At 36.3% G+C, this 25,641-nt stretch overlaps 2 protein-coding genes across 5 annotated transcripts in view; both read right to left on the bottom strand.

Annotated features, from left to right (window-relative positions):
• Positions 1-5,309, bottom strand: part of CALN1 (calneuron 1) — a 435,337-nt gene extending 430,028 nt beyond the window's left edge. The window contains exon 1 of one of the 3 annotated variants that reach the window (XM_072943069.1): positions 5,176-5,309. The gene's annotated coding sequence lies outside the window, so the exon portion shown is untranslated. The remainder of the gene's footprint in view (positions 1-5,175) is intronic. The other 2 variants (XM_072943070.1, XM_072943073.1) reach the window with 2 other exon arrangements.
• The window catches only part of LOC102537787 (S-adenosyl-L-methionine-dependent tRNA 4-demethylwyosine synthase TYW1), a 195,572-nt gene that overhangs the window by 80,536 nt on the left and 89,395 nt on the right, over positions 1-25,641 (bottom strand). For both annotated transcript variants that reach the window (XR_012061233.1, XM_006201352.4), the window contains exons 14-15: positions 14,038-14,148; positions 5,176-5,343 (exon numbers count right to left, since the gene is read on the bottom strand). Coding sequence is in view for 1 of the 2 variants with exons in the window: in XM_006201352.4 (XP_006201414.1) it covers positions 5,176-5,343; positions 14,038-14,148 (279 nt within the window). In the remaining variant the exon portion in view is untranslated. The remainder of the gene's footprint in view (positions 1-5,175; positions 5,344-14,037; positions 14,149-25,641) is intronic.

Below are 25,641 nucleotides of genomic sequence, written 5' to 3'. Positions count from 1 at the left end.
TGTGATAGTGTCCTATAGACATGGAAGATGCTATCACAGGGGAAAACTGGGTGAAGGGTACATGAGCCTTTCTGCACTATTTCTGCAACTTCCTATGCTTCTATAATCATTTCAAAATAAAAAGACATAGTACTCTGTTTTCTTTTGTGGCTGTCTTCTGGTGTGACAGTAAGAAAGCAGTCCTTAAAGGCAACTGCAGCTTGTACTCTCATTCGGAAGCCCTGGGATTATGAGCAGAAATTGAGTCATCTCCTAAGAAAACAGAGAATCAGAATCAGTCATTTGATGATTCTGACCTCTCTGGTTTCAGGTGACCTTTCCCAGCTTGTGAGCCAGAAGAAAAAGCCAAATGACCAGGTGTGAGAAGTGGCTACTTCATAAGAAACTGTATTTTCATCTCCTTCAGGAGGCACAACTGTAAAATCAGAGAGTAGGAAGTGACTGGAAAACGATGAGGTGTTCATACTTCAGTAACAACAATGAAAAGGAAAAGAGGCACCAGAAAATACATAATGAGAAATAATCCATATGAGCGTCTACTTCACCTTGAATGAGTTTCTGTATTGTTTCCTTAGAGCCATGGTTCCCACACTGTACATGCAGAACACTCACCAGGGTATCTTAAACTCTGGAGGGAAATGCAGTGATCCTGGACATCTGTTGGGTACCACATAAACTAGGAGCTTGGGGGACTTCACAGTTTCAACATTAGGTTATGTTACATTTCTTTTGATCATATTTTAATAGACAAAACTGCTTGGTAAAGCAAATGATAGATGATAAAGCAAAAGGTAACAGGTGAATTTGTGAATCTGTGTGCTCCTTGTACTATTTTATTTCTGCACTTTTTGTAAATTTGACATCATTTCTAAATTTAAAAGGAAAAAAAAGGAAACTAGGGAGAAAGGGAGGGAAGGAAAGGAGAAAATACAGGCTATGGAGTCAGATGCTAGGGTTCAAATTTCATTTCTACTGCTGACTGCCTGTTTCACCTTCAACAAGTGACCTAACCTCTTGATGTTACAGTTTTTTCATTTATAAAACAGGAATGTCAATACTTACCTTATAAGGTCATTGTGAGGATTAAAAAGTACGTCTGACACAGTATCTGTCGCATTTTAAGCACTCATCAAAAACTAGCTAGTTTCATAAATAATAGAACAGTAACAGTAACGAAGCAGCAATAACTGAATCTTCCTACGAGTCAGGAGCTGTATTAAATATTTCGTAACAATATTCTAAGGTAGTATGGAAATGAATAGTATTTCATTTTCCAGATGAAAACCTAGAAAGACATCAGGGGCCAAGATTCAAACACTAATCAACCCGACTCCACACATAACCTCTTAATCATCCATTAACTATAAGAAGATTAAACAAGTTAACAAGTGGTGGTGCTAAGATCGTGTTAAGTCTCTTTTTCGGTGAACTCTGTGTGCTTGACATTCTTCACCATGCTGTGGACCTCACTGCACGGTCTGGTGTCCAGAATTCAGCAAGTGTTCAATAAACACTTACAGAACTAAATTGGCCTGAATGAGATATAAAGCTATTTATTTCTTCTATGCCCATGTTTACACTGTGACAGTGGGAAGAGAGAAAAAAAATCTTAAGAGACTAATGTCAAATATTGGTGTAAAATAAAATTGCCATGTTTTAAACATTCCCTTGAATATGGCCAGTGGTGTCAAAAGATGCCCTGTAGTATAAGAAAGATCAATGAACTAGTAGGAGGCTGTGGGTCTAGATTTAGCTCAGCCATTTTTTTAAGACTTTAAGCAAGTCTCTTCACCATCTGACCTCAATTTCCATATGTAAAAGTGAGAAGGTTAAAACATATATCTCTAAATATTAGATGCAGTATTCTAATCCTTAACCTTATATTACTTCTATAAATAATTTTCTAAATAAAATATACACAACACAATCAGATAGCAAGGCACATAAGAAGACAGCATGAATGAGAACCTGCAGAAAGAACAGATAACAGAAACAAATTCACAAAGACTTCAGATATTGTTATTATCAGACACAAACAATGAAACAGCTATATTTCTAGTAGACAAGAAGATAAAAGCCAAGCTTAAAAATTTCAGCTGGGAGCTGGAAATTATACAGTGTGACATATCATATTTGAAACAAATAAAACAAACAAATTATATAACTGAAAAACACAATATTCAATATTAAGAAACTGGTGTTGAATTTAATAGCATATAAAACATAGCTGAAACAAAAATCAGTGAATTACAATGTAAGTCAAAAGAATTTGTCGAGGAGGGAGAGTACAGCTCAGTGGCACAGTGCATGCTTAGCGTGCACGAGATCTTGGGCTCAATTCCAAGCACCCCCATTAAAAAAAATAAATTAAATAAACAAACCTAATTACCTCCCCCCAAGACAAAACAAATTTAAAAAAAAAGAAATTGTCCAAATGAAATAAAATACACAAATGAGAAGGCAAAACATAAAAAAATACATAAGTCCAACATATGTTTAATTGGAGTTTCAAACGAAAAGAGATAATGAGGAAGAAGAAATATTTAATGAAATAAAACCTGAAAAGTTCTCAACCACCAATATAAAGTACCAATCCACAGATCTATGAAGCCCAAAAGTCCCACGGAGGGAAATAAAGGTAAGTTCACATCTAGACACATCAGAGCATAAAATCAAAGGGGGAGAAAAAGAAGCCAGAGGGGGGAAAGCAAGAAATCACCCTAAAAGAAGCAACAAACAGCTGACTCTTCAACAATGGCATTTAAATTCAGGGGAATATCTTTAATGCACTGATAGGAAACAAACGCCAACCTAGAGTTTGATACCCAGCCAAAATATACATTTTCAAACAAACAAAAACTGAAAGTCTGCCATCAGACTCTGAAGAAAATTTTAAAAGGTGCTTTGGGGGCAGAAGGAAAATAATCCCTGATGGAGGGTCAAAAATACAAAAAGGAGTAGAGAATAAAATTTGTTTAAAATGTAGGTAAATCTAAATAAATATTGACTGCCGAAAGCAGTAATGATACTGTCCTCACACACATTTATAGCTAATATGCCCACAATAATAACAGCATGTGAGTTGAAAGGGGAAAATGGAGGTTAAGTTTCTAAAGTTTCTTTGCACAGTTAGAGGGTTAAAATATTTTAACTATTAGTCTTTGATTAGTCAAGGATGCATGCAGTAATTTCTAGTGCAACCACTAAAAGAACAGAAAGAGTATATAATCCCAGCCTAACTGGAGGAAAAATAAGACCTATTATGTCTGTGAAAAATGAAAGAAGTGCAGAAAGAGAAGGAAGAGGAGTCGAAGAAGCTGGAAAGAGACTGATGACATAGACTGATGTCTAGATGATGACTGACGACACAGAATCCTAGAGGCGACATTAAGGATTTTGATTTTCATGCTAAAAGTAATGAGAGGTCATGGATGGCACCTACGCAGTAGCGATCTACATTCTATAGACTTCTTTGGCTATCGTGTGAAGAACAGGCTTAATGGAGGGAGAGAGAATTTTACCACGACTGTCAGGGCAATTTCCAGAGCACTGCCCCTTCAATCAAATAATTTTTTAAAAGACACTATCATCTTACCTAAAAAGGTTTAACAATGAATAAAAAGCTAGAAAATAAAATTCAGTCTTTTGGCTTTAATTTTTAAGATTTACCTTTGTAAGTTAATTGTCTTTGGAGCTATTGTAATTAGCATTTCAAACCTTTCAAATAGGCAGCCTTCATTTCTTTGTTCTTTGATGCTCCCAGAACATATTATTCTGTCTAAATATTTTAGTCTGACAGATCATAGGTCATCTATATATAATCTAATTGCAACCAAAGCATGAAGACCTTTTAAACTCATGTTTGTTTGAGACTAGACCGTTTGAAATTTTAATTGAGTGATTCTAATATTATTAAATGTCATTAACCTCAGAAGCTGTTCAGGAAGTCACTTGGGTTTGGAGAGGAGTAAAAAGTGAGTCTTTCATGTTCAAATTAAGCCTGACTTCACTTGCACAAAAAAAGCATTCATATAAGAAAAGGTAGCCCATCCTTAATTACCTTTTTGGCATTAATTTCTTTTTATTGTGATACATACAATTCACATACCATAAGGTATACAACTCAGTGGTTTTTAACACAGTCACAAAGTTGTACAACCAACACCACTACAGAAAACCAGAACATTTTCCCCACCCCAAAAAGAAATCCCATCCTATTAGCAGTCACTTCTCCCAGAGTCTGCTCTTCCCCAGCTCCTGACAACCACCAAACTACTTTCTGTCTCTAAGGATACACTTATTCTTGACATTTCATATAAGTGGAATCATACAACATGTGACCTTTTGTGTCTGGATTTTTCACCTAGAATAATGCTTTCAAGGTTCATCCATGTCCACTTTTATAAAAAGCATTTTTAACAGAGAATTTGGAAAACTAGGTAGAACAGTAAAATAAACCTGTAAGTATCTATCACGTAGCCTCGACAACCCTCAACCCATCCATACATCCATACATACACTTCTTACCTCATAGTATTTTGAATCAGATCCCAGACACTACATTATTTCAGAAGTGACGTATCAAAATGATTGCTACTCATAACACTGGCCTTCTAATTAGCATTTTTTCCTTTTAGTGGTCTACCTCCACCAAAAACTGAATTTTTCCTTTGCTAGGCATTATTTACTTAAGAAATACATTGAACTCTGGTACTTGTTCTGTCTAACAAAAATACTAAAGAGGAAAAAGGAAAATCAAAATCCCAGAAACACTGCTGCAGAGGCTAAGATTTAGCGTTATTTAAAATTTGATAAATACTTCAATATTTCTTCAAACAGTCAGAAACACTCTTAGGGGTTTTAGCTTTCCCTTGTCATTCTGGGAAAGGACTGGAGGTTATTACAAGAGTGTTTTATTTTGTTCGCAGTATGCACCAATTACAAACCAGAAAGCATTTCCAGTGCCTTGGCGAGGTCTAAAAACAAAGCACTCTCACACAGAAAAGAAAATTTATGAGCCCAACAGACAGAACTCAGGGCCTTCTTAACATTTGCTTTAGGAAAGGTAGCAAACAAGTAGATCTTCACTGTAATAAGGTGAAGGGAAAATAAGAAGAGAAGAAAGGAGCAGGAAGGACAAGGTGACAGAAGAATGCATATTTAAGTTACTCCTACCTTTTTGTGAGCTATCAGGAGGCAGTTGGAATGTTCATGTTCACAAGCAATTTCATAGTCGGGGATCAGTTCCACCAGCTCACAGACAAAGCGTACCACTTCCTCATGCCAGGGCACATTGGCCATGGTAAGACTGCTCGCTGAACTCTCTCCACAGTAGGTAACACCCTGTGGAAACATCACAACAGTTAGAGGCAGCTGCAGACCTATTTACATGTCATAGGGGAAGAGTTCCAGAGCCAGAAAGGCTTCTAGAGGTCATCTAATCCAGTCCAGTCCAATCCGATCCAATCCAGTCTGTCCAGTCCAATCCAACCCAGCCCAACCCAGTCCAATCCAATCCATACTTTCAAGTGAAGAAAGTAATACAAAGACGATATAATTTGCTCAGGAACTCAGACACGAAGTGAGTGACAAAGACCACCTTGGCACTCTCAGGCCGATGCCCTCTGCACCCCGTGACAAGGCTGGGGCTCGGGTACCTGTGCTTTGTGCTATGTCACCATCCGTGCTATCTAGTCACAATAAAATATCTGAACCAGTAACATACCTTTCCATTCAGATTCATGCGTGCATTATAACAGATTAATTCTCATGGGATTATAATCCCCTAGTACAATAATGGAGCCATAGTAGATACCCATAAAAATTCGATGCGTAATTTATTCACTAGGAAAATAAAATGAGCTCCCATTCTCTAGTACAGTTTAAATTTGAGGTTGGTAAGCTTTCTATAAAGGGCCAGATAGGGGTCCTATTAGAATTATTTAAGGAGATCACCTTGTAATGCATTTTGTATGTGGATATGAATAAAAACAGAATCATGCCAGAATGAAAATACAATCGTAGGTATACATATATATACCTTTACACACACACATATGTATATACTTGTGTCTACCTCTACAGAAATTCCCATTCAGTACAAATGCAGTAAGATAAATTGGTTTCTAACTCTTCTGAATGCTACCTGACAGCCCAGGCATACAAGACCCAAGAGTTTCATAACTAAGTTCTCTATTCGGTAAGTTACATAGAGATAAGTGATTAACGATTGATTTTCTAATAATAAGGGATATCTTAACTTTGTAGGCTTTCTAAATACCTAAGACATCAAACTTTCTTAACAAAGGATTTGAATATTCTAGATACGCTGCTACTGTAGGGAATAACTAAAACAGAAAGACGTGTGCACATAGGCATACGTACACACACAGAGACACAGACACAGACACAGACACGGACACAGATTGGAGGGGGGAGAATGACATTAAATGAAAAGTCCACAAATGAACACTGCAGAGTGACCCTGACTCTACAGATGGCAGGGCTGGGAGGTGGCCAAAAACTCAGGTAAGTTCTGCAAATGAGCCTCTACTCCAGATGGCTGTTCCAAAAGACTACTGGTATACTACACTGAGATGACCTTGGCTGAACATAAACCATAGGTGACCCACCTTAAGTACAATAAACAAGAGAATCTTCTCTATCAGCCCAGTGATTTACAGAATTCATTAAACTGAGTTTGAGTTTTAGCTGAAAAAAAAAAGCAAATAATAGTTTAAAAAGTTCTTTAAGAAAGCCTGGCTGAAAAATTGTACTAAACCTACTCAAATGTATTAGAAATATTATGAAAATAATTTATTCGTAAGTCAAATTAGTCATAAAAATGAACTTCACTTTAAACACTGTGTATGATGTGTGAATTATATGAACAACCATGTAGATAGTAGCTAATTTCAAGGGAATTTATTTTTAGTACTTAAAAAGTTAGTTCATTGAAGCAGAGGTTTTAGGTAAGATCTTATATTCATGATAACAGCTTTGGGAAATACTTTAATATTTATTATTCAGCAATAATAAATCGTGAAAAATTAAGGAGAGATTTTGTTTGGAAAGGAAATGAGAGAATGAACGCCATAGTTCTTCACTATGTCTTTACATAATACTATTCTATACATTTGCACCATGCTATATTTATAGTTAAAGTATTTTCATGTAAAAATTCTCATTTTAACCAGACAAAATTCTCTGGGTAACTTCCTAAGCCAACGTCAGAGCCTGAGCTGTCACCTGACAGAAATGTGATGCGTAGACACTGGCCTCAGGGAACTGGTCTGCGAGTCACCTCAGAACCCCCGAGCCCTCCCTCAGTCTGGCGCCCCAGCCCCGCTCTCCAGGGCTCCCCTCTCTGCTTGGGCAGCGTCACTTCATCCTACCCTCCAGCCTACTGATCACTTGCCTTAACTTTATTCCTGATCACATTTGCCCCTGAATTGTCTGAAAACGTTTTATTTTCCCTCATATCGTAGCCGTCTGCCACCTTCTCACCCCTCACTCACACCTCATTTCAGAACCAGCACCAAGTTCTTTGGGGGGAAAATGGGAACGATGTGGCAACGGAAAGCATTCCCTTAGAATCGACAGGCTGAGGAGTGACAAGCAGAGACTCAAAGAAAGTTCCTGAAGAACAGGACACTGATGCACCTTCGAATTTCCGTTGAACCGCATGACCCACACCATCACACTGGTGACACTCTGCTCTAGGAGATGCTGGCCATTAGGCCTTTTCTACTGGCTGCTTAGAAAGCTTACCTGGGGATTCTAAGTCTGTGGGAAGAGCAGTACTTTGGCTCTTGACGTTGTAATTAAACTGACTGGGTGTCAAAAGACTCCTGACATCATTGTTTTTGTCCCCTACTGTTTGAGGAGAAAAGAAATGTTGTCTTCATGACTGCACCGATACATGTCACTCCTTTCTGCCCCCACAAAACTAGCCCACGTTTCTTTCTTTCCACAGCACACGAGGCCTTCTCACTGGACTGTCCCCCTCAGCATCCAGCCTTTACCTGGCTAAATGCTCTATCATGTCTTTAATCTTCGGTCAGGAAGCCCTGTCCCATCTGACCCCAATCTCTTCACACCCTGTGCATATCTCTTATCAGACAACTGCTATTACAATGCGCCTAAATTCTGAGCTCTCAGAAGGCAGGGGCTGTGCCCTGTTCTCTTCTATACCCCCAACCAATCTACCCTGAATGACCCAAAGATCAAGCCACATCTTCTAAGACATTAAACTCCAGAACACTTTTTGGATCTAATATAAAATTTCATTCATATTTTTCAGGGCTTTTCTACTCTTTAATGATTATGAACCAACTGATAAACACTGGCTAGGCATTGCAACACATGAACAACGAGTAATTTTCCTTACTTTCGTGTGAAGAAAAGAGTGAGGCTATGCTAAGACACTTGTTTTGTAAGATGCCTTCTGCAAGAACTGAGCTCCGTAGATAGTCACAGCGCTGATGGGAAGAGAGTTTTAAATCATCTGACAACAAATAATTACTGAGCACTTACTCTTCTCAAGGTGCAATGCGAGGCAGAGAATACAAAGACAGTATTTCATGTACAAATGGATTCTGTTATGAAAGTTTTTCAATTAAGGCAGATGTTTATAACACGAAACACATTCTCACAAACAAGTAAGCAAATAATGACAGTTAAGATTCCCAGGCTAGCAAATACAGGCCTATTTAAGCCTAATGAAGCTAAAATACATGTTAATTTACAGGGGATGCAACAGAGAAATATTTCACAAGACTAGCAGTGAAAGAAAAGAGAAAATCAATACAATTTTAAAAATTAGCTTCTATTGATTTATTTTAAATAAATGTGCTTGATGAAAAGTGATCTAAACATTTACTGAATCCAGGCATATGTTAACCCACTGAATTCTCAAAACAAACCTATTAAGTTGATATTATTATACTACTGCTAATACTGAGGAAATATGGGGTCAAGGAGAGTACGTCACCTGTCCCAGGCTACATCAGTACACTTCAGGAATGTATCGAAGTATACACACCTTCCCCACCGGAGATGATGCCAAGCCCCCTGCACCTTCCACGTACACACCCCGTCCCAGAAACACAGGCAAAGGATGAACAGTGTTGTTTGCTTCTGCAGAGACCCCCAGGTACCAACTTGTATCATCAATTTCACACCTTCCGGGCATTTATGTGACCTGGAGGTACTATTTAATTTTAACACCAACCCCGTTTGAGGGTTAGGCCCTGAGAGACTTTTTCTTTTGACCAAGAGCACAGGTAAGGGATAAGCCTCCAAGTGCCAGCTGTGTCAGTGGGTGAATTTTTTCCTAATTTGTCCTTTCACTAAAAGTGAAAGGGCCTAGTCTTCTGCCTTTTTACCCAAGTCCTGTCCCTACTAGAGCTGGGGAATACCACCGGGGCAGCCGCTCTCCTCCTAGCCCCTAAGGAATTCCCTTTCAGACTTGACAGATTGACTATCCTCCCAACAGTATGGTCATCATAACATTTACTTCTAAGTGTTCATTTTTGGAGGAATCTGAGGTTATCTCAGGCTGCCATACTGCAAACTCTTACCAAATGTTTTTTTGAAGAGGATTTATTATTATTATTTTTAAAACTCTCCATTTTAGAAAATTTTAACTTCAATTAGTAAGACAACAGCAAGAGAAAGTTGCCTTTTCAGACATCGGTTTAACCCTACGGAGCAGGAAAGTACACCTTCTCCATTTACTCATTTCATTTCAATCATTTCAATCATAGAAGAAATGCATGCTCACTGCAGTAAGTCACATAACACAGAAATATAAAAAGTATAAGCCTTTTCTTCTCCTTCTCCCAAATAAAACACTAACAATCTGATATATTTCTTTCCACACTTTTCTTATATAAATATATCTAAACATACACTGCTAAACATTTAATCAAATAATAAATATTATTCTATAGCTTGCTTTGTTTCTTAACAGTACACTATTTTCTATAAACATCCCTTTTCCTACTTCAGTTTAAGAGGAAGATACTTTATTTACTTGCTGGACAAGTGAGAGCTGAATTTAATAAACTACATGATCCAGTCCTCAAAGGCCCCGGTACTTGACGTCACAGGTTTTCCACATGAGACAAGATGATCGTCACCACGCTTTCCCCTGACACGACGCAGACTGTTATCTAACACATTACATTTTATAATTTAAATAAGACATTTTAAAATTATGATTAGATTGTACATTCCCCCGAGAACCTTTCAATAAAACAATCTCTCACCATAGTTCATTTTACTTCTGTACGCTTTGCCTTGTTCAATAAGACAAAGATTTCCCTAATAGCATATCCAGACTTAGATACAAAAAATCTCTTTGGGGCTTTGACGAGCTCTGGCACATGGAGAGAGCTCAAAAATACTTGTTGAATGCGGGGATAAAATAGCAAAATGGAAATCTCATTTGAAAGAAACTATGTCTTTGTTATAACGTCTGAACTAGAGACAGAAGGCTTCACCCATTTTCTCCGTATATTAATAGTTTGCCTAACTAAAAACATCCATCAGAGAATGACATTGTTTACAAAGTAGCCATCTTCCTTTCAAAAATAACTTTGGTTGATTCTTTTCAGACTATAGAATATCTTGTTCATTGTAGAAAATATGACTGCAAAGAAAGAAGGAAGGAAGGAAAAGGTGACCGTGTGATCCAGCCAACTCGCTTTATAACAGAGGTTTCATTTCACTGCAACACAATTTGAAGTAGCATTCTTTAATAGCTAAATCATAAATTAAAACACCACTCACCACTCCCTGACGTTGGTAAGATTTTCTCAAGTCAACAGATACATTTAAGATGTGGTTTGTATCTTTGCATTATTTGAGCTCTTGCCAAAAGCAGCCTTTTGAAATTAAGAGTAGTTTCAAAAGAAAAGAGAGTCTCTGACTTCACTGGAGACTGCTACGCATTCACACAGCAGTATTTCATCTGTCCCCATGTCCCCAGCCCTCCAGAGCTCAGTAACACAGAAAGCTGAACTTACTAAAAACAGCTATAAAACTGAAATTTTCTTCTGATATGACGTAAAGTACATCAATCTTCATAAACATAAACTGAAGAGTGGAGCTTTGAGAGACTGAATGAATTTTCTGGTCACTCTCTCTTATTTTGTACATTCTTAGTTATCTCAGAAAGCCATTATTTGCCCCTTTAACACTCCATAGCTTGAACTACCATCTCCTGCTGGTGACCTCCAAATCATCGCTGCCAAGCCTGTCTCATCCCCAGAACTCCAAGCTTATATAATTTATGGCCTGTCTGAACCGACACTTGGACATTTAAAAGATATCTCAAATTATTAAGGCCAACATAGAATTCCTGAAATTACTTCCCAGACTTGTCTCCCTCCTCCACTGGTCTTTTCCATCTCAGCAAACTGTTCCACATCCACACGACTGCTTTGGCCAAAAACCCAGGAGCTATTCTTGATTACTTTTGTTCTCTCACTCCTACACGTCATCTAGCGGCAAGTTCTGTTGGATCTATTGCCAAAGCCCATCCCAAACGCACTCACTTGTCTCCAGCCATATACCACTGACCTTCCCCAAGCCAAGTCATCGCATCTCCTGCTTAGATCCAGCAATCATTTTGTACTGACCCACCTACTTCTGCTACTGCCCGCTATAATCCATTCAGGATGACAGCAGGGTGCTCTTTTAAACTCAGAAATCAGATCACATCACTCTTCAGCTTAAAGTGCTTTCCTAGTACACCCAGGATTAAAACAAAGCTCCTCAATAGGGAGCAGGGTATAGATCAGTGGTAGAGCGCATGCTTTCTATGCACAAGGTCCTAGGTTCCATCCCCAGTACCTCCTTTAAAAAAGAAAAAAAATTTTTTTTAAAAGAAAGATCTCAAATCAATACCTGAAACTTTGACCTTAAGAAAGTAGAAAAAGAGCAAACTCAATCTAAAGCAAGAAGAAAGAAGGAAATAATGATCCGAGTGGGAATTAATGGAAGACAGAAAAGAAAAACAACAGGAAAAAAAAAGCTTATTAAATTTAGTATAAAGTCCAATTCTCTTAATCCTTGCTTGAAAGGCCTAACAAAATCTGGCCCCAGGACACCTCTCTGGTTCATCTTGTACTGTGGCCAACTCCAACCACCCCGCAGAGATCACACAGGACCTCTGTACATCAGCTCTGCCATCTGCCCGGAAAGCTCTGACCCCAAGCCTTTGCATATTGTGCTGCTTCTTACTACATAGGTATCAAGTTTTAAGAGACACTTCCTCAGAGAAGCCTTCCTGCTTATGAAATCCAAAACAGCCAACCACAATATCTAGCAGTGCATTTTCCTTTTGACACATCAGGCCACTTACAAGAACCTATCCTAAAGGAACACTGGCAAAAATACAACGGAGACAGCCAGATGTCACATGCTTCCTGCTGGAAGCAGACACTACCATCAAAGAAACAGCCTTGAAATGCAAACACACACACACACACACACACACACACACATCTAATCAATCTTCTTCTGATCTAACCACTAAACCACAAGAAATTATAAGGGGCAGAGGAACAATCAGAAAAACCTAAAATAAAAATATAGGGAAATAACCAGAGTAAGTAGTCCATGTTCTTCAACAAAATAAATGACAAGAAGGTTAAAAAAAACACATGGAAGAGGACTAATAGATTTTTTTTAAAATTCAAGAGAGAAGTAATCCAACTATGACCATTACTTGAACCCAGATTAAACAATATGTTAGACAATTGGTTTAAGAAGAGGTAGTGTGTGTCTGTATATATACATATACACACACAATGGAATATTATATATAAAATATACAACGGAATATTTAGTTCATTATTAATATATTGTATATTATTTATTATAATATTATCTTAATACATTAATAGTGGAATATATAGATGCTATATATAATGGAATATTACTCAGCCATAAAAAGAATGAAGTATTACCAATTGCAGCAACATGGGTGGACCTAGAGAATATCACACTAAGTGAAGTAAGTCAGGTAAAGACAAATATCACATGATATCACCTATATGTGGAACCTAAAAAAATGATACAAATGAACATATTTACAAAACAGAAACAGACTCACAGACATAAAAAATAAACTTACAGTTACCAAAGGGGAAAGAGAGGAGGGGCGGGATAAATTAGGAGGATGAGATTAACAGACACAAACTACTATACAAAAAATAGATAAGAAATAAGGATTCACTTATAGCACAGGGGACCATATTAAGTATCTTGTAATAACCTGTAATGGAAAATAATCTGAAAAAAATATATATACAACTGAATCACTTTGCTGCATACCTGAAACTAACACAGTAGTATAAATCAACATTACTTCAATTTAAAAAAAATAAACTGTTAAAATAATTGGTCAATTTTGAAATCTTTCATGTTGCAATACTTAAGAGATTATTGTTAAAATTGTTTAGTTGTGAGAAGAGTATTCTGAGTAAGTGTTTAAAATAAGTGCATATCTTTTATAAATATATACTGAAACAGTTATGGATGAATGGAATAATGTGGGAGTTTGCTTCAAAATAATAGGGTATGGGCAGAGAAAATGGGTAGGGGTATAGCTGAAACACGGATGGATAATTTTTGAAGGTGGGTGATGGATGGATGGACAGGTTCATTAGCTCAGTCTCTCTACTTCTTTTATCTATTTGAAGTTTTCCACAGTAAGTTTATTTAAAAGCCAACCAGTTACTCACTACAGTAGTATTTTATTTCTCAGCATATTAAAGTTACTACGTAGTTTTTCATTATTCATTTTGTGTTGACAGTCTACCTCTCACTAAAATACAAGCTTTGTGAGAGCAAACGCTTAATCGTTACTGCTCTTATCCCCAGTGCCTACAACAGCGCCAGGATCCTGATTAATATTTCTGAATGAATACATCTAGAGCCTCCTGCAGAGTTCTGGAAGACTGTAACTCCATCGCGGTCAACCATGCACCGTGGGAAGCGTTCCGGCACTGGCCAGCAGGGGCTTACCTTCACTTCAATGAAGTCAGGGCTCCCCAGGGACACCAGCTCAGCATAGGCCTGGAGTTCATCCACGTTCCATGCTTTCACAAGCGTCAGTCTGTAGACAGTCCGTTGTTGCTAAAACAGAGGAAAAGCCAGCTTTGTTTTTACCACCAAGGGAGATTTTCAAACTTCTTCAACTCATAGAGGATCCAGGTAAGGTGAAATACTGCATGAACTTCTATACGTCAAAGTTACATTTAGTGGAAAGATTTTTTTTTTTTTAGTGTAAACAACGTCATAAGATTCCCAGAAGCCTTCTAATGGCACAGATACTGGCATATTTCTCTTCTCTCATAGTTTCTAATATTAGATAAGATACCCCAGGAGTTTCTTGACAAATACATTGAATTCAATTTAGTTAAGAATAGTAAATTGACCAAATAGTTTTAGACTGTTGAAAATTAATTCAAATAACCTTCAGGCTTTCGAGTATCAATCACTCAAGTTGTTTACAGTAAGAATTTCTAATTACTCGTCCTCTTTCCTGAATTCCCATTATTTCATGATCTCATGTTGGCAGAAAAGGCACATTTATGAACTCTCAATGTTGCCATTTGTTTACCAGGTAAGCAAAGGAGGTACTGGTTTTCTGAAAAGCAATTAGACCCTTTGACTTTATAGCTCCCTTCCAGGACCCTAGACAAATTATTAAAAGTTCAAAGATTTATTCAAACATCTCAGAATAACATGATTAATGGTAGCTTAAAATCTAAAGCAAGAGTAGGGGCAGGACCTGTGACTTTCTACAATTAATAGAATGTGGCAAAGGTGATATGATGCCCGTGGTTATGTGTACATGATTACATCCATCTGTAGCAAATTCCCAAGTAATACCCTTACTGCTAAACCTCAAATCATGCTCAAAATACTCAAGAGAAAAACAAAGTGAAGTGAGAGATGAACAAAATGAAACCAGTTTCTACATGCAACCCAATGTTCACAGCAACATTCTTTACAATTGCCAAGATATGGAAGCAACCTAAGTGACCATCAACAGGTGTATAGATTAAAAAGATGTGGCATATATAGAATGGAATACTACAAGGCCATAAAAAAAGAGTGAAATTTTGCCATCGGCAACAACATGGACAGACTTGGAGGGTATAATGCTAAGCAGAAACATGGGAGAAAGACATATACTATATGATACCACTTACATCGGGAACCTGAAAAAATACAACAAACTAGTGAATATAACAAAAAAAGAAAGACTCACAGATATAGAGAACAAACTAGTAGTTACCAGTGAGGAGAGGGAAGGAGGAAGGGGCAAGGTAGGAGTAGACGATTAAGTACAAACTATCATGGATAACATAAGCTACCAGGATATATTATACAACACAGGGAATATAGCTAACGTTTTATAATAACTATAAATTAAAATTTGCAAGTCACTTTACTGTACACCTGTAACTTACATAATATTGTATAACAACTACACTTCAGTTAAAACAAAAGAACCACTGTCTCTACTTTTGCTTATGTTTGAAGATAACAAGGAGCTTTTTAACAAGCAGTATTAGGCAGCCATTCCAGAAAATGTACTCAAAAATTATTTTTAAAATGCAGTATATAATGCATGAGAAGACAGGAATCTCCTGTATTCCCTTTAAATAGCTAGAATTCAACCAATGCCAAAACCTAACAATGGTAGAGAACTACAGGCCAACCTCACTTGCACTCATGTATGCAAAAACCTTATAGAAATTCTAACAAATAAAATCGAGCCTTATGTTAAAAATTCTAGGAATGCAAAGATGATTCAATATTATGCTGTACAGTAATGCAATTCATCAAATTAATACCTCAACACAGGAAAGTCATGTGATCATCTTATAGCTACACAAAGACATTTAATTTAAAAGCCATCCCTGATTTTAAAACAAAACAGAAAAAAACAACTGAAAAACCACTTGGTAAATGCAAAAATTAAAAAACACATCATTAAAATAAAGAAAACACCCTCCAGTCAATAGTCCAGGTCATTCTTAAATGTTTAAAAGACAGAGGCATTCCCATTTAGACAAACAGCAGACTGTACATTCTATTATTTTTGTAAGCACTTCCCTGAAAGTTAAAATCAAAGCAATAAGGCAAGAGCAAGAATAATTGGATAGTATAAAAAAAATACTTGCAAATGATATAGCTAGCTTCTTGGAAACCTAAGAAAATCAACAAAAAAATCAGATTAAATAAAACTGGCCAGCTACCAACTAAAAATATAAAAATGAGCAGCTTTCCTAACATAGAGTAGTGAGATACATGTGGACTCCGGGGCCAGGATGAATCCCAGACCACACACTACCCGACTTTAACTCTGTCTCAGTTTCTCCCTGTGCAAAATGGGGGTTTTACATAGGATTAAAAATGTTCATCTAAGTAAGTGACACTTAGAGCCAAGCCGGCAGCAATAAGTCGTACCAAGCATTAGCTACTATATGCCATATACACGCTACATATATACCATATGTACAATTACAAAATACAAGGCAAAGAAAATTCTACTTACAACTGTAAGATACATCTATGAAATACCTAATGATTAACTTACTAAACAACACAAAACTGAAAAAAGTAAACTTTTCTGAGACCATAACAAAAACTCGCCTACATGGAGAGCCATGATGGATTTCTAAATATAATGTAATTCCCCTGGGAGCTTAAAATTCCTCTGAACAAATAAATTGGCAATGAGGCCAACAAAACAATACCCAAGGGTTAGCAATGAGTCAGCCCTTACTATGTGCCAGCTGTTGTTCTAAGTGCTTAATATCTTAGCAAAGATTCCAATATTTGTCTCATCTTTGCAACAAATCTTACAAAACAGGTTTGATTATTATCTTCACATTATAGGTATGAAATTGAAGGCTTGCGCTGTTAAATAAATATCCCAAAGTTATACAGCTGGAAAGCGGCAAAGCTGGGATCTGAACCCAAGCATTATGAATCCAGGGCTGACTCTATCTCACTTTGCTAAACCTTTTCAAATTGTGAAATAAACATTCAAAGAGAAATGTACATAAAACATGAATCATAATCAAGGGACTGACACAAAGAAAATATGCATTATCCAGTCACCATCCGTGCCCCTTGCCTCAGAGGTATCTAATACCCTACTCCAACATCAAAGTTTAGATTTTTGCTTATGTTTGAAATTCACATAAATGGAACCACATATTCTTTTGTTTCTTCTGTCATATAACACTGTGTTTATAAAAATTTACCCATGTTGCTGCACGCTGAGATTTGTTCATTCTCTTTGTTATCTACTATTCCATTATATGAATATACAGCAATTTACTCAACCATTCCCCCACTGATTGACATCTGGATTATTTCCACTTTTCAGATATTTATTATAAAACAATGCTGTTATCATAATGCTAGAGTTTAGCTTTTCCTGTTTGAGGAAACTGCATAAAATGCTATTATGGGATAAAGAAGTTATGGTATATTTATACAATGGAATATTACTCGGCCATAAAAAATAATAAAATAATGCCATTTGCAGCATTGCAGTGGACCTGGAGATTGTCATTCTAAGTGAAGTAAGTCAGAAAGAGAAAGAAAAATACCATATTATATCACTTACATGTGGAATCTTAAAAAAAGAAAAAAAAAGACAAACTTATTTACAAAACAGAAACATCCTGGTAATGAACTGAGCCTTTGAGGGATGCACTAGACCTTAGCCTGAGTCTGAGCGCCATCTGTATGGCTCACCAGCAGACAATCATTTTTAGGCAACAATCATTTATATTAACGATCACATATTTGTGCTAATATCTAATGAAAATGTTTTTGAATTTGTATTATTTAAAGTAATTTGTATCAGAAAAACAAACAAACAGATCCACAGACATAGAAAACAAACTTATGGTTACAGGGGAAGGGGTGGGAAGTGATAAATAAATTGGGAGTTTGAGATTTGCAGATACCAACTACTATACATGAAATAGATAAACAACAAATTCATACTGTACAGCACAGGGAACTATATTCAACATCTTGTAGTAACTTATGGTGAAAAAGAAAATGAAAACGAACATATATATATATATTCATGTATGACTGAAGCATTGTGCTGTATGTCAGAAACTAACACAACATTGTAAACGGACTATAATTCAATAAAAAACATACAGAAAAACGCTATTCTGTCTGGCTTCTTTCACCGAATCTGAGGTGAGATTACCCACACGGCTGACTGCCGCTGCAGGCATGTTTTCACTGCCCTTTGGCGCTCTAGTGTATGAAAAACTAGCAGTGAAACTGGTTACTGGCTGGCTGGTTTTTCCTGTTCGGGTCTCTTACTAAACAGCCCTGCAATGTTTGTTACTACACTTGACTCCTGATGCACAGAAGCACACGTTTCCTGGACGCTCCTAATAGTGGAAATGCTGGGTCACGGGACGTGAAGATATTGCCAGGCTGGTTTCCAAACTTATTTTTGCACACTCCCACCTGCAGTGGATCAGAGTTCCAGCTGTTTCTCTTCTTCACCAACACTTGCTATTAGTCTTTTCAATTTTTGCCACTCTTGCATTGTTCTAGCTCGTATTTGCCTGATTACTAATGGAGGTGAGTATGTTTCTAGCCATTTTGATCTCTACTTTTCTGAGGTACTTGCTCAAGTGTTTTGAGTATTTCTTTATTGGGATAGCTGTCTTTTTCTACTGGGTTGTTTTCTCTTTTTTCCCCCCAAAATTCTTTATTTATTCTGGCTATAAGAGCTCTATTATAATTGTATTAGAAATATTTTAATCCACTTTATGGCTTTCCTTTTTACTTTCTTCGTATCTTTTGATCAACAGAAATAATCAATTTTAGTACATTCACCTTTTTATCTATAGTATACTAACGTTTAGACTGTTAAAAACAAAGAGAAGCAGTATGGGGTTACTGAAAAAGAAATGTCGTTACAGGTTTTATTTGATTAGATTTTATTTCAAATTATCAATTTCACATTCTGAGTTTCCTTGTGTCTGTAGGGAGCCTGCTCACTGGGATGGTTTTGGAGACTTTAAAGTCTGCTTAAAATTAGGTAAAGCAGTTCCTAAAAGTCTGTGGGGAAAAGTTGGGTTAAATTAAAACAAAAATTGAGTGCAGATGTTGCTTCAGAGGTGCGAGCTGGAATTTCCTTTGCAAAGAACATATTAACATTTTATTTTATCCTTCTTTTAGATAAAAAAAAAAAGGAAAAACTAGAGGACAAACTGGATTGTAGTCATTTATTTTGAATAAAACCTTGTTTTTTAGTTTGGGGATTCAGTAGGTGATTTTAATTTGCACAGGATCTAGATTGGTTACTACTGCAGGATTCTCTGAGTGTGGTCTATTACCTAGTAGGGACAGGGGCGGTGCAACAGCATGGAATACAGAAGTGAGGATGAAGGCAACCAGTTCAGGCAAACAGTTTAGCTAATTGCTGTTCAAGCTACAATGTAATTTGTAAAAGGCCACAGTGTGATTAATAAAACATATCAAGTAGTTGGCATGTTACAATTTCATCTATTGTCTAATTTGAGAGTCTAGGATTTCCCCCCCCCAATGGTGGGCACAAAAATAAGAATATGGGGGGGGGGGTACCTGAAAGTAACATCACATGGAATGTGCAGCTGGGCTGTGGGACAAGAGACCTAGACGTTAGCCTCTAAGATTAGGTCAGATCTTTGTGATAGACTTTAAAATTGGGTTTTAACTTATGTTTATTTCTTAGAGGAAAGCAATGCATGGACTGAAAATACATGAAATGAAAATTGAGGTGAAAATTCCAAAGGTAAATGTTAAATCTTATCAAAGGGAACTGAAGGAAAAAAAGGATTAAGTGCAAAGTAGAAAAGGCCTGAGCAGTTAGGAAGGATGAGAGGAAAGAGGGGAAAGTATAAGACGAGGAAAAGAGTACAGAGTAGCAATTAAGCTACAGGCTCTGGCGTCAACTGTGAATTTAGGTCTGCTTGCTATGCCTCAAAAATAGGAAGGTAACAGTATCTGCATCTCATAGCATTTTTACAAAATTAAAAGAACTAAAACAAATAAAGAATTCAGACCACAGCCTGGCAGATAGAAGAGTATGAATAAATTTCAGCTACCACCATCACTACCACCAGCTGCAGCTCCACAGATTTATTCGTTCACACAAGCATCAACTCCACCAACCGTGACTGGATCCCTCTGCACGCCAGACATAATGATAGGTGCTAAAGATACAGCGGTGAACAAAGCAACCAAGGTGCCGACTGTTGTGTAATGTACATTCTACTCTAGTAAATAACAAAACCAGAGGTAGAAAACAAATTAGCAACAATGGTAATACCAAAAGAGAAGAGGAGCCAGGAAACCAGTGAGGTAAGACTCCACCACTCCTGCCTGTCTCTTCAATCTATAAAAACCAAATTGAATATTGACCAAATCATATACCTGTCAAAAAATTAAATCTAAATTCCTTATAACAAAAACAACTTAAAATTGAAACAATACCTCGCTGATGACCATTGCCTTTAAAAGCAAAGGAACATTTATTCCCTCTACTAGAAATTGAGCAATGAATCTAAGTCCTTTAGAAAATCTATCTCTTCTTAAAATGGCTTTAGTTAACTACTTTATACTGTTCATGGGAGACAAAACAAAACGTGTCAATCTGATAGGTGAAACAAGCAAAGAATAAGAAAATAAATTCAGAGACATAACTCATGATGCAGCCAGATGAAGTATTTGTTATATTCAAACAAGCAGGAAAACTTACAGAATTACCCCCAAAATAAATCAACCAAGTAACCAAAACAATTTAAACCTAAATAAATAATTGAATATTCAGATCAAGGAAAGAGGGCAAAGACAATGTCATAATACTCAGTGAAGAAAATCCAACAGAAAAAGAAATCATAAAAGGAAACACATCAAGCCATTAACAGTGCTTACTTCTGATCAGATGTAAGAGAAAGGTTATAGGTATTTATCTGCATTTCTCTTTAGAGACCTGTAGGACACCATGAAGTGTACCAGTATACGCCTTACAGAAGTCTCAGAAAGAGAAGAGACAGAAAATGGGAAAAATAATATTTGAAAACAGAGTGGCCAAAAACTTCCAAAATCTGATGAAAAACATGAATTTATATATTGAAGAAGTTCAATGGACTCCAATTAGAATAAACTTAAAGAGATACACACTGAGACATATTACACTCAAAGTGTCAGAAGACAAAGACAAAGAGAATCTTGAAAGCATCAAGACGGACGTCATGTACAGGGATTCTCAGTGAGATGAGAGCCAACATCTCATCATCAACCATAATAGTCAGGAGACAGTGGGATGACATATTTAAATTGCTGAAAGATAAAACTATTAAGGGCTGAGGGTAATAGCTCAGTGTTAGAGCACATACTTAACATGCACAAGGTCCTGGGTTCAATACCTAGTACCTCCATTTAAAAAAAAATTTTTTAATTCAAAAAAAAAACTATCAACCAAGAATTCTACATCTGGCAAAATGATACTTCAAAAATAAAGGAGAAACTAAGTCATTTCCAGATAAACAAAAGCTCTGGGAGTTCCTCATTAGCAGACCTGCCTTAAAGGGAATGCTAAAGGGAGTCCTTCAGGATGATGTAAATGGACACCAGACAGCAACCTGAAAACATATGAATAAAGAACTGTTATAAAGGTAACTAAACAGGTAAATATAAAAGTCAGTATTTATTCTATTTTTGGTTTGTAACTCCTCTTTTTGTTTCCTATGTGATTCAAAAGACATATACATAAAACAATAATTATAATTCTAAGTTAATGGGCATGCAATGTATAAAACATAATCTGTGAAATTAATAAGAAAAGGAGGAAGATAAGAGTTGCATAAAAAATGCGTTTTTGATTGTAGGAATAGATAAACAAGATTACACTGTATAGCACAGGGAAATATACACAAAATGTTATGATAAATCACAGAGAAAAAAATGTGACAATGAGTGTGTATATGTCCATGAATGACTGAAAGATTGTGCTGAACACTGGAATTTGACACAACATTGTAAAATGATTATAAATCAATAAAAAATGTTAAAAAAAAAAAAAAAGAGTTTTTGTACATTAGTGAAGTTAATCTGGGATCAGTTCAAACTAGACCGCTACAAATTAAAGATTTTAGTTGTAATCCCCATGATAACCATTAAGAAAATAACTTAAAATCAAACACAAAAGAAGGCAGTACTGGAGGAACTGAGAAACAAAAAAGATAAAATACATATAGAAAACAACCAGAAAAACAGAAGTCAGTCCTTCCCTATCAATAATCGCTTTAAATGAGAGTTGATTAAACACAGCAATTAAAAGACAAAGATGGGTAGAATGAATTTTTTTTAAAATGTAACCAACTCAGTGTCTACAAGAGACTCACTCTGGATCCAAAGATAGAAACAGGTTGGAAGTGAAATGATGGAAAAACTATATTCCAGCAAACAGGAACCAAAAGAAAGCTGGGTTGGTTATCTCCTACCAGACAAAATAGACTTTGAGTAAAAATTGTTAAAAACACAACAAACATCCTTATATATTGTTACATAGTTGACTCACCAACAAGAGATAACAATTATAAACATACATGCACTGAACAGTCACATATAAGGGATTCTTAATAAAATTAACACCCAATTTCTCATCAGAAGCATTGCCAAGCAGAAATTCCGACATTAGCCTTCGGAGTCCAGAGTTTTTGTTAAAGCTGTATCACATACTGCCCACATGGCTAAGCTGTGGTTTCCAGACCCTCCTGGAGGTTCAAAGTCAGTCACCAGTTCCTCCAGAGACTGGAAAAGTAATGGAATTAATAAAACTAATAATGTTCCAAACCTTCCAACCTAAATCACATTACTAGCCTGTTCAGTGACCAAAGGCCTTAGGCAAACAAGACACTCCTATCAGATAGGACATTCCAAGGATCAAGAGATCACTTCTCAGAACAGAGGGCAAGAGCCAGTTTTCTTTTCTTGGATAAAATTAATTCTTCACTACACAGTAATCAATGGGCCAGAGGAAAACCTCACAAGGGAAAAAGGAAAATACTTTGAGATACATGAAAACAAAAACACAACATACCAAAGCTTGTGGAAAACACAGAAAGTAGTGCTCAGAGGGAAATTATAGCTGTAAACACCTACAATAAAAAAGAAGAAAGATCTCAAATCAATAACCTAACTTACACTTCAAGTATCTAAAAAGAAGAGTAAATTAAACCAAAAGCCAACAGCAAAAATAATAATAATAATAAAGATGAGAACAGAGGTAAAAGAAACAGGACAGAGAAACAATGAACAAAAGTTGGTTCTATGAAAACATCAACAAAACTGACAAACGTTTAGTCAGACTAAAGGTTAGATAGGAGAGGGGCTAATGAACAGGAGAGGCATGAGTGGTGCAGGAGGGGGACCTTTTGGGTGCCCTTAATATTCTATTTCTTAAGCTGTTGCTCAACACAGAAGTATGTTCATTTTGTAATAATTCACCAACCTGTTCATTTAAGCTCTGTGCACTTTTCTGTATATATGATACTCCAATAATAAATCCTTTTAATTCTAAAGAAGAGGTACAGATGGCTAAAAGGCACATGAAAAGATGCTCAAAATCACTAATTCTGAGAGAAATGCAAATCAAAATCACAATAAGATATCAACCCCACATCTGTCAGAATGACTATCATCAAAAAGTCCACAAATAACAAAGGACAGGATAGAGAGGATGTGGAAGAAAGGGTCTGGGTGGTGGGAATGTAAAGTGGTGTAGCCACTATGGAAAATAGCATGGAGTGTCCTCAAAAACTAAAAATAGAACTACCATATGATCCAGCAATTCCACTCCTGGGTATACATGCAGGAAACAAAACAGTAATTTGAAAAGATGCACACATCCAGTGTTCACCAGAGTACTATTTACAATAGCCAAGACAGGGAAGCAATCCAAGTGCCAATCAATAAATGGATAAAGAGGATATGGTATATATATACAATGGAATATTACTCAGCCATAAAGAGTGAAATACTGCCATTTGCAGCCATGTGGATGGACCCAGAGAATATTATGCTTAGCAAAATAAGTTAGACAAAGGAGTTAGAATATAGAATCTAAAAAATATAGAATCTAAAAAATATATAAATGAATGTATATGCAAAATACAAATAGATTCACAGATACAGAAAACAAACTTGTGGTTATCAAAGAGGAGACAAATGGGAGGAGGGACAAATTATGGGTATGGAATTAACAGATATAAATTACTATGGATAAAACAGATAAGCAACAAGGATATATTGTATAGCACAGGAAATTATAGCCATTATTTTGAAATAACTTATAATGGAGTATAATCTACAAAAATACTGAATCACTATGCTGTACAACTGAAAATAATACTGTAAATCAACTATAATTTTTTAAAATCCTATTAAAAATAAAGAAAACATATGCAAAGTGCTGGGAGGCATTCGATTGTTAAAAGGTCCTTATATGTTATATACACAAGTATTCATGGATAAAATGATACTATTTGTTATTTGATTTCAAATATTCCAATGTTTCCCCACCCCCCCAAAAGGTGGGAAGACAGATGAAACAAGAAATGTAGAATGCTGATACTTGTCAAAGCTAAGATCATGGTTACGGAGGAATTTCCTCTATTTTTCTCTCTTCTCTTGAGTGTTTTTAAAATCCGTAATAAAAAAGTTCTTAAATATACAGTCATCAGTTAGAATTCTGTTGCTTCTAATTAGGCAGCTTTCAGTGCTACATATTCCAGATGAGGTTATTATAGCCCAGGACTACAGCTCTTAATTTCAACAATTTATCTTGACAGTTGCAATTCAAGACAAACTTGAGTTGAGGCTGTGTCAAAACAAGATAAAACGGTCTCCTAAAATATGGTACTGAGTTACTAGTAATCAAAGAAATGCAAATTGGAGCAGTAATGAGGTACTGTTTTAGCTTATCAAATTGGCAAAGATTTTTTAAAATAGCAATATTCAATGCTGCCTACAGTATAGCAAGATAGACATACTCATTCACTAATGGTTAAAGCATAATTCAGTACGAACATTTTGGAAAGTAACATGGCAACATGATTAAAGGATCTGAAAAATATTCAAATCGGTTGATTCAATAATTGCATTTCTAAAAATTTAAGTCTTTGGAAATGATAAAAAAAAAATGTGGACAAATACTGATGAACAAGAATGTTCACTCCAGCTTTATTTATAATAATAAGATATTATAAACTCTCAAGATATTCAATCTCAAGAAATAGCTAGATGATTTTTGACATAGCTATATAACTAGCACTAAAAATGGTTACTTCAGAACAGCAGTTATGAATCCCAACATGGCGGAGAAACGCGCTCTTAACAGTAAGAGAGCTCAGTGCAGGCGTGATTCTCAAAAGGGGGGAGAGAGGAGGTGGAAGACCTGTTTTTTCCCTTACCCTTGTTCACATTGCGAATAATTGTTTTAGAAGAATGTTTAGCAATGAAGGATGATTTTTATGTAACAGCACAGAATTACTTACAAGCTAAAACCGAAATTATACG

Source organism: Vicugna pacos, chromosome 18, assembly GCF_048564905.1.
Source record: "Vicugna pacos chromosome 18, VicPac4, whole genome shotgun sequence".
NCBI lineage: Eukaryota > Metazoa > Chordata > Mammalia > Artiodactyla > Camelidae > Vicugna > Vicugna pacos.
This window is presented reverse-complemented; position numbering and strand designations above follow the sequence as displayed.